Source organism: Melitaea cinxia, chromosome 1, assembly GCF_905220565.1.
Source record: "Melitaea cinxia chromosome 1, ilMelCinx1.1, whole genome shotgun sequence".
Classification (NCBI taxonomy): Eukaryota; Metazoa; Arthropoda; class Insecta; order Lepidoptera; family Nymphalidae; genus Melitaea; species Melitaea cinxia.
This window is the reverse complement of record NC_059394.1, coordinates 15892833-15907826: the sequence shown is the minus strand read 5'-3', so window position 1 is coordinate 15907826 and position 14994 is coordinate 15892833. Positions and strand designations below refer to the sequence as shown.

General features: G+C 33.0%; 1 protein-coding gene across 1 annotated transcript in view; it reads left to right on the top strand.

Moving 5' to 3' along the window:
* Positions 1-14994, top strand: part of LOC123657753 — an 86644-nt gene that overhangs the window by 25102 nt on the left and 46548 nt on the right. The window contains exon 2 of the mRNA XM_045593267.1: positions 3605-3762. Coding sequence (XP_045449223.1) covers positions 3605-3762 — 158 coding nt within the window. The remainder of the gene's footprint in view (positions 1-3604; positions 3763-14994) is intronic.

Genomic DNA, 14994 nt, shown 5'->3' with positions numbered 1-14994 from the left:
AAAACTATCTAGTTTCATCATCATCATCATCATTACAGCCTATACTCCACTGCTGGACATAGGCCTCCACAAGTTTACGCCAAAAATAACGTGAACTCATGTGTTTTGCCCATAGTCACCACGCTGGGCAGGCGGGTTGGTGACCGACTATCTAGTTTGCGAAAACATAAAGCACAAACTCTTATATCACAACCATCGTCTATAATACATTTTAACATTTGTCAAGACCGGTGATATCAAAGTTAAACTATGACAGCAGTTGCTTGTAACTTTTGCTATCGGCACGTTGCAAACCTAGTTTAGTACACACAATTTTAGTTCTTGTCCTTCTGATACATTTTATTAATAGAAAAACCGATTTCATTTAAGTAGTCCGATATAAATGGAATAACGATAAAATACCATACACAGAGACATAAGCTTCTCGAATAAAAAGCGACACATAAATCAGAGCAGTGATAGAGCATGACTGATTCAATACGAATAAATACAAAACTTGACACTAACGAGCCTCATTCACAAATGGTGTGCAGGCCACAATGCATTGCGATTGCGAGATAGGAACACATTAGCAAAAATATTTATCAATACCGAGGTGATTTAGATGTCAAAGTGAAATGATTTGACGTAATGAATCCGATTCATAAAGTGAAGAAGAGAAAGTATATGTGATTTGTAATGTCGACAGCAATGCCCTCTGTGCTAGTTTCTTGTATAGATATAATTATTTCTACAACAGACTGTGATATAATTGACGACGCGTTAGCGCAGCGGTAATAGCCAGTGGGCTGTTGCGCTGGCGGTCGCGGGTTCGATTCCCGCTCACGACAGACATGTGTATCGACCATATAGATGTTAGTCGTGGTTTGGGCGTTGTGTTTGTGTATTGTATGTGTTTCCGGACCCCCAACACAGGAGAAAATCCTACTGGGGGATCCGTTGAGTGTGATACGTTTATTAATTCTTATAATTCTAATTCTTATTTATATTAATATTTAATTATAAACTATAAAAGTAATGCCGAACCGATAAATGTCAACGTATGTCTGTAGCAGCCCACTGCTGGGCAGAGACTCTCTATTTATGTAGAAAAGAATACAATAAGATGTGTGTCTATTGAAAATTAAAACATAGTAGCTGTTTTTTCGTAATCTAAGAAGACTCGTAAAAGATCAACGTAACAAACAAATAACAACAGTGAATTATGTTATTATTTATTTACCTGTTAAGGAAAATCTAAAGCGAAGTTCATCCGATGAAAAATCATAAAAAAGAACCGTTGAAACAATTAGTAAGATCGAATAAAACAATTAACAGAGTCACGTCTATATTACAAGGGTTAACAAAATTATGATTTTTATATAAATTTGTAATATCACGAACTTTTTTTACTATCTCACCTAATGAAAATCAATGGTAAGGTATAGGTTAGATCTTCTTTGCCGAAAATATTCTAGATCTCAAATACTGTGTGTACATAAACACATTTAAATATTTCTTCCTAAGTGTCTTCTCGATTTTTTCGTTCGCTGCTGAGGGCGAGTTGATTTTTAAACAAATTTAGCATTTACATGTTTATCGGTGGTGTTCCTTAATGAAGTAGGTACTATATATACGTGAAACATAAAAAATAAGAAGTTCTTGACAACCCTGATAATACAGTAACCTGCACGCGTACTTTTTTGTTGGTGCATTGTATTTTAAGAAAATAACCTTTTATAAAATTAACAATTATTGAAATTACGAAAAAAATATAATAGAATACGCAGTTCGTGATGTTTTTTATACTCTTAGAGAATCGTTTGGTTATTATTATATTAAATATAAACAATATAAAGTTGTTATTGCTTACCTCATACTCATAGTTTGGCACTTAGAAAATATGCTTTACATTTTCCTCACGGACAAGTGACGTAATAGATTTGCTGATTTTTTTTTTTAGTTACGCGTCTGCAATATATAAGCAAAATTTTAAATTAGACGCTTAATTTTTTTTTTGATTTTTGAAATTAATTTTTTTTTAGTTTGTAATATAACAATATGATTGACATGAGTATAACCCTAAAATTCAAGTATTTCACAATTTATTTGTTATTGCAATATTGTATTAAAGTTAATTAGTATTAAATAGATTTTGTCGCATCAAGTATGAGTCGTGTGATGTCGCATCGCTCCGCAAAGCGTCGCGTTTCTTAAAAATAACAGCGACTTAGGTACATACATAGGTAATACGATTCGTTCCTTACGGTTACACTTGTGTTTTAATAGATTTTTTTCTATATTAACAAGCTGAATATTATTCTAAATTCCCATATTTATCAGAAAAATGAAAATTAAAATAATTTATCTGTAAGTATACATAGAATAGATTCACATTATCTATATATATAATTAAATGGTAGGAAAGTCAAAACTGTACATTGAATATTTTTTTTTAAAGAATACTTGGGGAAATCACAACACACAAAAGAATATCTACAATCGATACCGAAGCCAAAAATATAGTTTTTAGAATTTTTGTCTATTTGTCTGTTTGTCTGTATGTATGTCCGGGATAAACTCAAAAAGTACTAAATATTATTAAGAAGTCGGGTCAACATATAGGCTACATATTATCACGCTATCCCCTACGGGGAACGAGCAGTGAATCTTTATTTTTTCAATGCACTCTGTAACAACGTGTAATCTAACGACGCATATTAGAATGTTGTTGTTATTATGTTAATAACCATGCTATATGCTAGCTTCACACTATAAATAAAGACATTCTATAGTATATTTAGTAAAAGCATTGCACCCGTGCGAAGCCGGGGCGGGTCGCTAGTTAAATATAAATAAAGGCATAGACCTGTTTATATCACAAAAGATCAGCATTCACGTTCGCCCATTATTCTCGCGTATCGGTTTTGAAATTTTACTTATAAAAACTAAATTAAAGTTTGGAAACATTAAAAAAGCAACAGAATGTAAAAACGCATAAATTAATCTATTATATGTCGCGCCTTGAAGCTAGTTTTATGATCTACGTTGGAAGTGAGTTACTAGAGCGTAACGTTACGGTATAGTATGTCGTCTGATTGCAAGAGGTTGCCACAGCGGGATTATATCTAAGCTGTGGTAATCTTCCATTAAAAAATAAACACCTACCACAACGCAAGGTCGTCCTTAGTATCGTTTGGTAATTAGGTACCTTTAATTAGAGCCTGATGATCTGCCGTGTGTGTGTTACGGCAGTAAAGAATATAGCCACCCCGTCTCTTCCCGTTGGTGTCGTAAGAGGCAACTAAGGTATAACATAGTTCCACTACCACCTTGGAACTTAAAAAGGCGACCGATGGCGGGAAAACCATCCATCTGCTGTTTTTGAAATACACAGGCCGAAGATAGGCAGCAGCGTCTTTGGTGTGACAAAGCCAGCCCTACGATCACCAACCCGCCTGGTCAGCGTGGTGACTATGGGCAACACACATAAGTTCACGCCATTTTTGGGGCGAACTTGTGTAGGCGACGGCGACGATCATATATGCTTGATATACGTGGCAATTATTTATAGATTTCGTTTTATTTATACTATGTGTCTAAAACAAATATATTTTCTTTGCAGGAACACATACAGGAAGTACTGGATAAATGGACTCAAATCGACGATGAAATCTGGGCTAAAGTGATAGTGTTCGAAAAGAACAGGAGAGTGGCGAAAGCTTACGCGCGTGCTCCAGTGCTCACTATCAACGGCTCAGATGACGGATTCGATGGAATGAGGTAAGGATAACTGCTTCATACATTTATCACAAATTAAACCTAAGCTATATAGAGTATCCATGATCGATAAGTTTAAGCCGTATATGGTTTAAACTAAACTCAAATAAGAATCAAAATGAATTACTAATAAACGTTCACCGACTATACCAATAAATAATTTAAAATGAACGGCACCCAATTAAACAAGATTGTAAAGTATGGACCTAGCTACAGTCGACATGTCTGTATTTTAGTAACTATTACAATGATTTATTCATATTGCAAAATATCTCGAGTTGTCTCAAGCCGAGCCCGTGGCACGTGGTTGCCCTACATTTGAACTAATTATGTGATTTAATCAGTTCGCTTTGAAACAAATAACTTAGCGAGATTTTGTAGTCGGGAACAAGCTTTATGCCAGCTGTATATTTAGACGTCTGTTTTTGCCTTTAGTATAATTAAATACTAATACTTAAAGTATAGGAAAACTATTTCTTGTTGTACTTTGGGCAACTTTTTCAATTTGAGTATCATTGATCATCCTAATCCTTTTCTCATCCACTGGTAAACATAGGCCTCTTTAAAAACAAAGCCATGAGCGCAATCTTCAGCTCTGACATTCCATCTTCTGCTAGTCATTTTATGTATTTACATATTACATGCGATGATTTTTATATTTTTTAAAGTACTAAAATAGCTTAAATTTGTATACATAATATAGGTTATTACATTGCGTTAAAATGACATAAATTGATACTAAAATTGAAGTCATGTACAAATATATTTATAATGGTGTAACTATTAAACGGAACACGGCGGGTATTACGCAAGACACCGGTGTACCGTGCTTGTTCGCTACTAATCACAATTAAATTGAACTACATTCAATATCTCACGCGTTATACCCATCTTGTCATTTTCCCATGAGGTATAAATAGAATACCAAAAACGTAATTTGTAGGTATGTGTATTATATTTTTAAAGCAAATATAAAAATTTCTTAAGAACAAGTTATTATATAGTTATTATAATAACCATTTAATTTCACAATGTTAAAAGATAAATTACTCAAGAAAGATTTCCTTTCCCGAAGACTTGCCACTTACGACGAAACAAATTCAGCGGCGCGCGAACAAGGTCGCTTTTAACGTTACACTTAGTTTCAACTCAAGTACTTTATATAGAGTAAACTGTTTTTGTTTAGAAAAAAAATAGAGGTATTATTAGCAAATTATATCTAAAGGAAGTTTGTTGCATACTTTAAGAATTTTCAGCTGGTGGAGTTAACGAACTTACTTAGAAATTATTTTTTTATTTCTAGAAATCAAATATAAATTATTCGATCAAAACTACTAAATTATTTATAAAAAATGACTGTGCTTTAGACCACACGACTGAAGTAAAACTTACGAAACGTAACTCTCTCTCTTTATATCTTCAGTAACTTATATCTCCCTCTCAAGTTCCGTTCGCCTCGCCCAATCACACTTTTCGTAACGCTCTCGTCACGCATTCACCAGCTTACTCCCCAAGTGAAGCGTGCTTAAAAATGGTTTTACTTCACTAAACCTTTTAATGTTTTACAAGAGCTTGAAAAACAAATGAAAAATTATTTTCTGCCTTTGACCTAACTGAAGTTTAATACACAAATTCCAAACGGTAAAATATTATAAGCAGAAGTATTTCTATTCCGCCTCAAGAGAAATAACTTTCTAACTAATGTTTTTGCTGTAGCAATAATTAGGCAATCCCGCGTGCCCGGCCGTCGATAACTGATTTGATTATTAGTTGCCTAATGTTCTACGAATCACGCCGCGGTTGCGTTAAAATTTTGCATGTTAACTTATATATTCACTTGCTAGCACATTTTATTTTATAAGTTCGACTTTCTAATACAAAAAATATCACTGTTCGCTTCGGTTCAGCCTGTAATATCCCACTACTGGGCATAGCCTCTTTCCCCATGTAGGAGAAGGATCAGAGCTTAATCCACCACGCTGCTCCAATGTGGGTTGGCGGATATATTCCCTACTATGAGTAACGATCGCTATCAGGGGTGTACATGATAACAACCGGGACCGACGGCTTAACGTGCTCTCCGAGACACGGTCCGCGCACAAGGACTGCACAAACACCCCTGCACAAAATGTAACATGGTTTAAGATGTCTTTCAGATTTTTTACTTATTCATAATAATCAAAGCTAAAAATCTATTCTGTGTCTGAATTATAGCTTCTATTCGAATGGTTTTCCGTGTATAGCTTAACAATCGAGTGTAGTATATATGGTTTAATTGAACGCCTCTTGCTTGTAATTATCTGTGTAATAATTTTTTTTATTCGTCAAATTGATTATTACTATTCACATGCATATCAATGTGTTAATAAAACGGAGAATTACAGGAATTTATCTGTCATTTGTTACTTTTGTTCGGTATATTGTAAAAAAAAATGTTCAAATTACGTTAATGATACTCGTACTATTATAATGTAATAAACGCTTTTTGTTACAACGTTTTTACTGCGAATCCATTGAAGACTACATTTATTATGCACGACGAAAGTAGATTATCAATTATGAAAATCGTTTTGAGTTTCAACAAGTTTAATATAAACATAACTTTAAAAAAAGGAGGAGATTTTTTTTTAATGTATCTTACTTCAGAACTTTTGAATGGGTAGACCGATTTTAATGTTTCTTTAATCGAAAGGTGGTGCGTGTCATGTGGGTCAATATAGATTTGATTGAGATCTGATATGTACTTTTCGAGTTGTATCTAATAATAGGTTAGTAGTCGTTAGTAAATATACTTTTTTTAAACACTGTTTTTAAACAACCTACGTTATATTATATACCACATAACTTCTCACTGGGAGTACAGATTTTGATGATTCGTGTTTTAATCGAAAGCTGATGCTTGTCATGTCGTCCTTTTTAATTTGATAATAGTAAATTAAACAAATATCAATACAACAATTATCAACGAAATAATCTATAACAAATTAACAATCCATTATGGAAAACAAAAATTTTGGTATCAAAAATATGTTAATAAGTTTAGCAAAAGTTCGTTACGTTTCTACAAATTACATATGTTTTTTTTCCTTACTTTACTTCGCTATTTTATTTAAAAAAAAATTACAATGAGTCATATGCTTAACAATTAAATTTACATATTATAAAATACAAAAAACATACCAAATAACTACTATTTCAAAAGATTAAACATCGTATACATCTTTAAACTGTAGAAAAACGAAAACAATTCAAATAAAATTACTATAATTCAATCCAGTAAAATTCCACATCGACGCGATGTCATCTCAGTGAACACAGCATCTCGCTCAGTAATGGCCCGATGCTGCACCATAGAGTTCACATTTATTTATTTTTGTTATTAACTGATACGTCCATATGTGAAAATTAAAGTTGTAGGTAAGGAATATAATTTATAAAAAATATACATAAATTAGTTATTTTAGCTTTACCTATATTTAATTTGAAAAATCGTATTATGAATACACTAAGAAAATACAGTAAAAGATTAAGACAAAAAATATGCATTACCATAATAACATATTGTATCATATGATTTAATTAATTATTAAAAAAAAATCGTAAAAAACTAAATATATCTTATTTATCAGGATAACATTTTTAGTATCGAGTACACGCTAAACAATTGCACAGAATATTTTTCCCATCAGCAGACCAGGAAGTGTCGCGCTGCGCGCACGTCTGCACTGGCGACTATCAGATGCACACACACGAATTTCACCATTTTAATGAAACCGCCTTACACACAGATTTAATTAGCCAGATCTATGTATGTACAGGAGCTCTCGCAAACAATAAAGATCGAACATTCCCTCTAATAATTAGGACTGGTTTACGGATGTCTGATAGGAAAATAGCCGTTCGAACGTTAATTTTATTTGAATTAATGGACTTTGTTTTATAGGAAGTGGACCCACTGGTGCGGTTGTCCTTTTGCGTTTAGAAACACGCGAAGATTTATTTATTTGTTAGCTGACTTTCGTTCAGTCTAGTGGAGAGTAGAAATAGAATTATATCTCGTATGTATAGCATCCTCCATGAACATTCTTTGTAATGACTTGTTTATAACATTTTATTTTCAATTTTGCCTATTCTTATGACACTATGAGATTATTTTAGCTATTTAAAATTACTATTTTACATTTTGCATAATATTAAATGTATAACCTTCCTTATTACATTTATGTTAAACAGAGGTTTGATTTTAAGTTTCATAACAAAACATTTTGACTCAGGTTTTGTTAAACATTTACATCTGCTACGTGACATTGACCAATTTTTGCACTGCGGAAAGCTATCAAGCAAAAATACATGAATTAATAAAAAAAAAATTAAAAATAAAATAAAAACTTGAAAATATTATCACTAAGTTTTGAAACATTGGGACGCCAAAGCATTTTCCAGAAAACAAAATAAAATTTCCCTATTCAAAAATCATAAATCATATCACACGAAATCTGCAAACACGTACTCGTAGCATTTCTAACCGTAGAAAAGTCATAAATACCGGAGGTACCAAAATGGTTCTGTGTATACAAACGTTAGGTACCGATCATAAATAAAATTCTGCTTTAGGTGAACAATCGCTCTATTTACAATACGGAGGTAAGCTACATTGTCTTGTAAGTGCAAAAATGGTGTAAAGTGACCCGACGGTCAGGGAAGCTGGAATATGTATCTGATAACCGTGGAGCGTTATTTATGTGTGACTTCACGAATTCAATAGACCTTATATCATAGGTAGTGCTTGTGTTTGGAACAGCCACATACGTTTTGTTTTTAACAGTCAATTCTAAACGTGTTAAATTTGCATGAGTTAGAATAATAGCAACGTTATTGATGTTTACCATAACAAGTCATAATGATTTTTATCTATTTTTTATGTTCATAGTCAAGAAATAAATTGATTTAAATTTATTGAAAATTTTATTTTGTACAATAAAGCTTAACACTTTATATACTCATAAATTTTTAGTTTTATAAATATAATCATCAATGTGTTATGTTAACAGCATATAAATAAAGACATTAGGCTACACGTTTAATATTATTCATAGCTCGACATTGCTTAAGCTGAATGTTACGTGTAGAACACCAGGTGCACAGTCGCCCTAATTCTTCAGAGCAGCCCCGTCGATAATGTCTCTGCAATCTGCCCACTCGATATTTCAAGTCGGCACGCGTCTAGGTCCCTTTAAACTGTGCGATTTTAAATCGAATTTGTTAATATTGTTTAAATTCTTTTAATAACACTACAAATGTTTGACCCTATCGTTTTTGGCATTTAAGCAACACTGTATTGTAAACATGCATATTATTGACATAGTTTTTTTAAAGACTTCATTAACTTGTGTACTATTTCTTGCTGATAAAGACAGTCTTAACAGTGAATTTCTTTTGATGATGTAATTCTGGGAAAGTCCGACATCTTCAACCCGACTTCGGTCCGACAATTTATCGTTCAAGGACGTCGCACATTGTAAACGGTCCTCAAACCACGGTCGCATATCTAAGTATTATGTGTTGCAATAGCATTAGCTGAATGTTATTGTTTATTGTGTTCTTATCGATATCTTAGCTTTGTTAGTTCGCGCGGAACTCCGTGCGCTGTCGTACAATGGAGGACCTTGGTTTTTGTAGAATCAAGCGTAATATGGTAGCCAGATTATCGTTGATTGGCTGTACATGTATTGATCATTATGCTAATAATGTTTACTGAATTGCTATGAATAGAATAATGTACATTTACGTGTTGTTTTTCATCGACAAGCTATTGAAGCTCGATAACTTTAAACTCCTCAAACACCGTTAAGTCTTTTAACAATACACTCGTATAATATATAAATTAAAACCTTAATGGACTTTTGATCTTTTATCTTATTGGGTAATAATAATGAAGTTCATAATAAAGCTTGTTGCACAAATATCCTTGACCTGTTAATATATATTATCTTTTTTATAATAGGAAATTAAAAATTCGTTACAGCTACTATAGACAATCCCATCAATTTGCCTATATTTGCTTTCAACAGACACATTTTATAAAGCCCTGAACTAAAGACACAGCTGGCGCCAAGCTTAAATCCTGGTTAATACGCAAACAAATAAAGACCTTAAGCCATTTACATAAAATTTAAAATTGATCGCATTTAATTTACTGTATTTTATTATAATTATAGTTGACGAAGTGGATTAACTTGATTTCTGCTGTCCATCGATTACAGTTACAAAGCAGTGGTGACTTAAGAAACAATCAACTTTGAACTTTACATTTGTTCAATTAAGTTTGTATTTAAATGTGATTGTATTGTATGTGGTGTGACATAATTATTTATTAGTTATATTGTTCACTTGATTATACGTATCTGCGGTTACGATTGGAAAGTAGGACGACATTGAGGTAGGCTTTTGCAAGCGATCTTAATGGTCAGTGTCAACGAATTCGCTTCAGATGTTATGCAAGTCGCTTTGTAATGTTTAATACACAATTAAATTATACAAATACCTTTAAATTCCTATAAATATAACATCGTACTTATAATTCTCTGTGTCTCGTAATAAATTCTAAATATAGACGATATAAATTATCTTAACAAGACCCAATAATTGTGTTTGCTCGCAAACGAAACGAAACCGACTTCAATTACATCGACAAGTAATTGCAACGTAAGTAGATGAAAAAATTTTACAAAAACACTAGTCGTCACTGCGATTTTCGAGGGTTTTCCTGGATTTTTCTCCTGGAATTCTATCATCAGATCCTGGTTTCCTTATCATGGTACCACACTTGAGAATTTCCTTTCCAACAGAAAAATAATTATTAAAACCGATTCATAAGCGACTAAGCTATCACCGAACATACATAATATATATATGTATGTGTAGATACGGTCGAATTGATTAGTCTCCTCCTTTTTTGAAGTGGGTTAATAAAATGGTTTTAAAAAATAATAGGTAAATTGAAAGTTACGCTAGTTAAAATACTATTATAAATTTAACTAAAAACTATGCGGTCTATATCACATTATCAACACAGACCACAACCTAAAATTTTCCACGCTTAAACTCAGAAGAAAATCGGTAAACATTCAATTACTACGCCATCCGAGCCCACTTTCTTTGAAACTTTTAATCTCAACTTAGATAAATCAACATGAAAACGTAAAACATTGCGTGCTAGATCTAATTTACAAAAATGGCCAATTCGCCTTCTAAACGCTCGTAAGAGCTAAATTAAGTTCTAACGCAATTCGCGCATGCGAAGATTTCGTGACGCCTAACACTGCCTCTAAACGCACGCGGACCTCGCTCCAGCAAGACGTTGCGATCGTAATTCTACTAGTTAGTGGTGATATTTGAAGTGCTTGTAACTGGTAGCTGTCAATGTATTCAAATATTTAATCAGATGGCACGTGGGTTAGAGTGGTCTCCGTGTTTTATTACAGATGACTCGCGTTGATTCGGCCCACGTTGGCTAGCTTCGTGTCGTGTATGTTCCAGGGTTAGACGGTTGTCATAGTCTAATTTCGCACGACACTATATTACTGTCATGTCTAAGATTTCACATGCACTAACGATCGCTCCGGGTTTGTTAGTGTGTGCCAGCGCTGTATTGAGGGTATTCGTGCTTATGATTCTTCTGATACATTGAATGTGCTCATATATTTCACTTCAATGCTACATAATTAAATTATAAAAACGCTTTGCAGTTGTCAGTACATTTCAATCAATGCTATAGCGATTGTAAAAGTTAAGTGCTTCAAAATGATAATAATGTTCAAGAATTTATAAAGTGTTTTCGTGATCGTTAATAATTGATAAAAATCACTATAAAAATAATTGAATGACAGTACGAAATGACCCAAAACAAATTAGTCAAGTGACCCCACTCGGTAAATAATAATAACATTGTTCAATGATATATCGATAAAATAATCGATATATCGACCTTGTTAATCGAGTGAGCAAAAGTATATTGTTTTATATTGCAATCAATCAGAACTAACCTAAATGTATCCGAGAAAGGTACATAGCGATTGGTAGGTACATTAATATTTCGAAATGAATTATTATACAACGCTACCTTTGTTTTTAAACACTTACATGTATTTTTACTTATGATCATCAATATACACAAGATGTATAAACATTGAATTTTATATATTTTCATTATTAAAAAAAATAAATTAGAATGATTTTAAACAGTTTGCTATTAATGACAAAAGTGAAACTATATTCATGGACGTGTGGAATCACGCTGATATATTAGCATTTTGTGTAATTTCACTACTACTTCTTCTTCAAAATAATTTTTAGTTAAGAATCTAAATCACTGAATATCTATAAATTTCTATTTTTAACTTCTTTCCTGGCATGATTTCATTATTTTAAATAAAGTAACTTCCCTAACGCGACAAGTTTCGTTGGCCGATGATTAATATCTACCAAATAATAACCGTTTCCTGCATTCTTTATTACCTATACCACTAGCACAGTATAATTTACGTAACTGCTCAAGAAGAACTTTTTCAATATTATGTTTCTAATAAATTGTATGATATTATGTCATAGGATCATAAGAAGATGAACGATGAGATATATCTTATCATTTACGGCAAATTTGAATTAAAGCAAAAACTCAACTGGTATTAATTATGTTGTTATAATATATGTAAAAGAAATCGTAGTTACTTTTGCGTCTGTGTGCGCATCAAAATTACCTAATTGTGTAATATGTGTTGGTATATGAGTAACGTGCTGTGTGGCTACGGCACTAAAGAATTTAGCCACCCCCTCTCTTCCCGTGGGTGTCGTAAGAGGCGACTAAGGGATAACAAGGTTCCACAACCACCTTGGAACTTAAGAAGCCGACCGATGGCGGGATAACCATCCAACTGCTGGCTTTGAAATGGTGGCACAGGCCGAAGACGGGCAGCAGCGTCTTCGGTGCGACAAAGCCAGTACTGCGGTCACCAACCCGCCTGCCCAACGTGGTGACTATGGGCAAAACACACGAGTTCACGTTATTTTTGGCGTAAACTTGTGGAGGCCTATGTCCAGCAGTGGACTGTATAGGCTGTAATGATGATGATATGAGTAACATTTTTTACTTCATTGTAACAGACGAAGAAATAATATCTTTCTCAAATCTTTATATAATAATCTAGTATATACTTTCCTTCAGACGCTATCTTCTACCAGACGAAGGGTAGATGAAATTAAATTATTACTCAAGTTTAATTAGTCAATTTGTATGATTTTATTTTTTTGTGTTACCCACACATTAGGAAATTCTAAAGATTAAAAAAATATTTTTTTATTAGTCAAGTTAAAATTTAGCTGATCAAGCTCAGATTTGAACAGTGAGACATTAATTTCGAACATCGAACACTTTTTAGCGGACCGTCTCTACAATATCTGTCAATCATGATCACAGCATTTTTTGTTATTTTATAGGAAAAACTAATCAAGATATTCTCTACTACATAGACAAAGCCAAATACATGAAGTTGTTTTAAATAATTAATACAATAATTGATAAATCTACATTAAAACCGTACGAATAATTACAACGTTTTAACAGGCATGAAAACATATTTCCTGCGAGTTACACAATTATCAACACGAATAGAAATTGTTTCCGTTTCTATGAAGACAAATTAAATGAAAATAAAATATATTTATAGTTATATTTAAAGGTTATTCCTGTCATGAATTTGCAATCAATCAGACGCGAGACGCCTACACTTTAACTTTGCAGTTACAAAAAATTACTAATTATAAAAGTTATCGCTCTACTATACTACTTTAGGAATATTTGTATGATGTTAATACAAAACAGTCTCTAGGAATTTTTATGTCGGCTTTTCTGGTCTAGTAACAAAATTCTTTTATATTAATAACGATAGTAGCGGGTTCGATTCCTGCCAGAGCAGACTTTTTTATTTCATCAAATACTTTTAGTACGTCTGTTTGTCCTTATAATTACTTCTTTGTTTCCGAGATACATCTCGAGAGTAAAACTTCTCAGGGTTCACCACATACAGTACCGCTGTGGACAGAAAAGGCTAAGCCTTCTTGTATCTTAACGACAATGCTTGCCTAACAGTAAAAAATTTAAAAGCTATTTAAAGCTAAATTTACTTAAATTTAGTAATCTAAGTTAATACCAACAGCCTATCGCACTTCAGTCTATCGCGCGACTAAGGGATAACACAGTCCCACTACCACCTTGGAACTTATAAAGCCGACCGGTGGCGGGATAACCATCCAACTGTTGGCTTTGAAATACACAGGCCGAAGACGGGCAGCAGCGTCTTCGGTGCGACAAAGCCAGCCCGGCGGTCACCAACCCGCCTGCCCAACGTGGTGACTATGGGCAAAACGCATGAGTTCACGCCATTTTTGGCATGAGCTTTTGGAGGCCTATGTCCAGTAGTGGACTGTAAAAGGCTGCTGTGATAATGTGATGTGATGAACCTAATTGTTGTATCTTTTCTAATAGTAACATCTATAATAGTAACTAAAATATATAACATAGTAAGTTCTAGTTTCCCATAAACTTATTACACTATTTAGTTAGATGACTACACCAATTTATATGACGAAATGCAGTAATCTAGTCTCCCTAAATTGTTCAAGTAACCTTTAGCTCGTCTTCAAATCTTGTGCAAGAAATGGAGGTCAATCAAATTTATTCGCCACTAACTAATAATGTAATTACAATAAAGTGCCAAATGTCCTCGTGTGTTTTGAAATTTACCTTTTATGAAGTATATTTATAATTTATCTAAAGTCATCGCTAATAGTAATAAGGTGAGAATAATAATTGTTGAGTTATGAATATTTAAAGCCATATATTATATTATAAGTATTATTAAATTTGTATATAACTATGTGTTTGGTTAAAGTTATGGAGGTTATTTGACCAGTAGATACGCAATGATATAATTTAGGAAGCCATAGGTATATGTCCCATTGCTACTAAAAGAACTCTTTTATGGTGTTTCTTAAAATAATGATAGAAATAATGTTTATAGAAAATTGAAAATTATAAATCATATACATGGTCATATATATAGCGTAGGCTATAAAACGCGCGTCGATAAAATCAGTCGGTCGAATTACAAATAAATTATACGAGTACTATTTATTAGCAAAGCTTGACATATGATTATAATGTTTTTTAAAGTTACA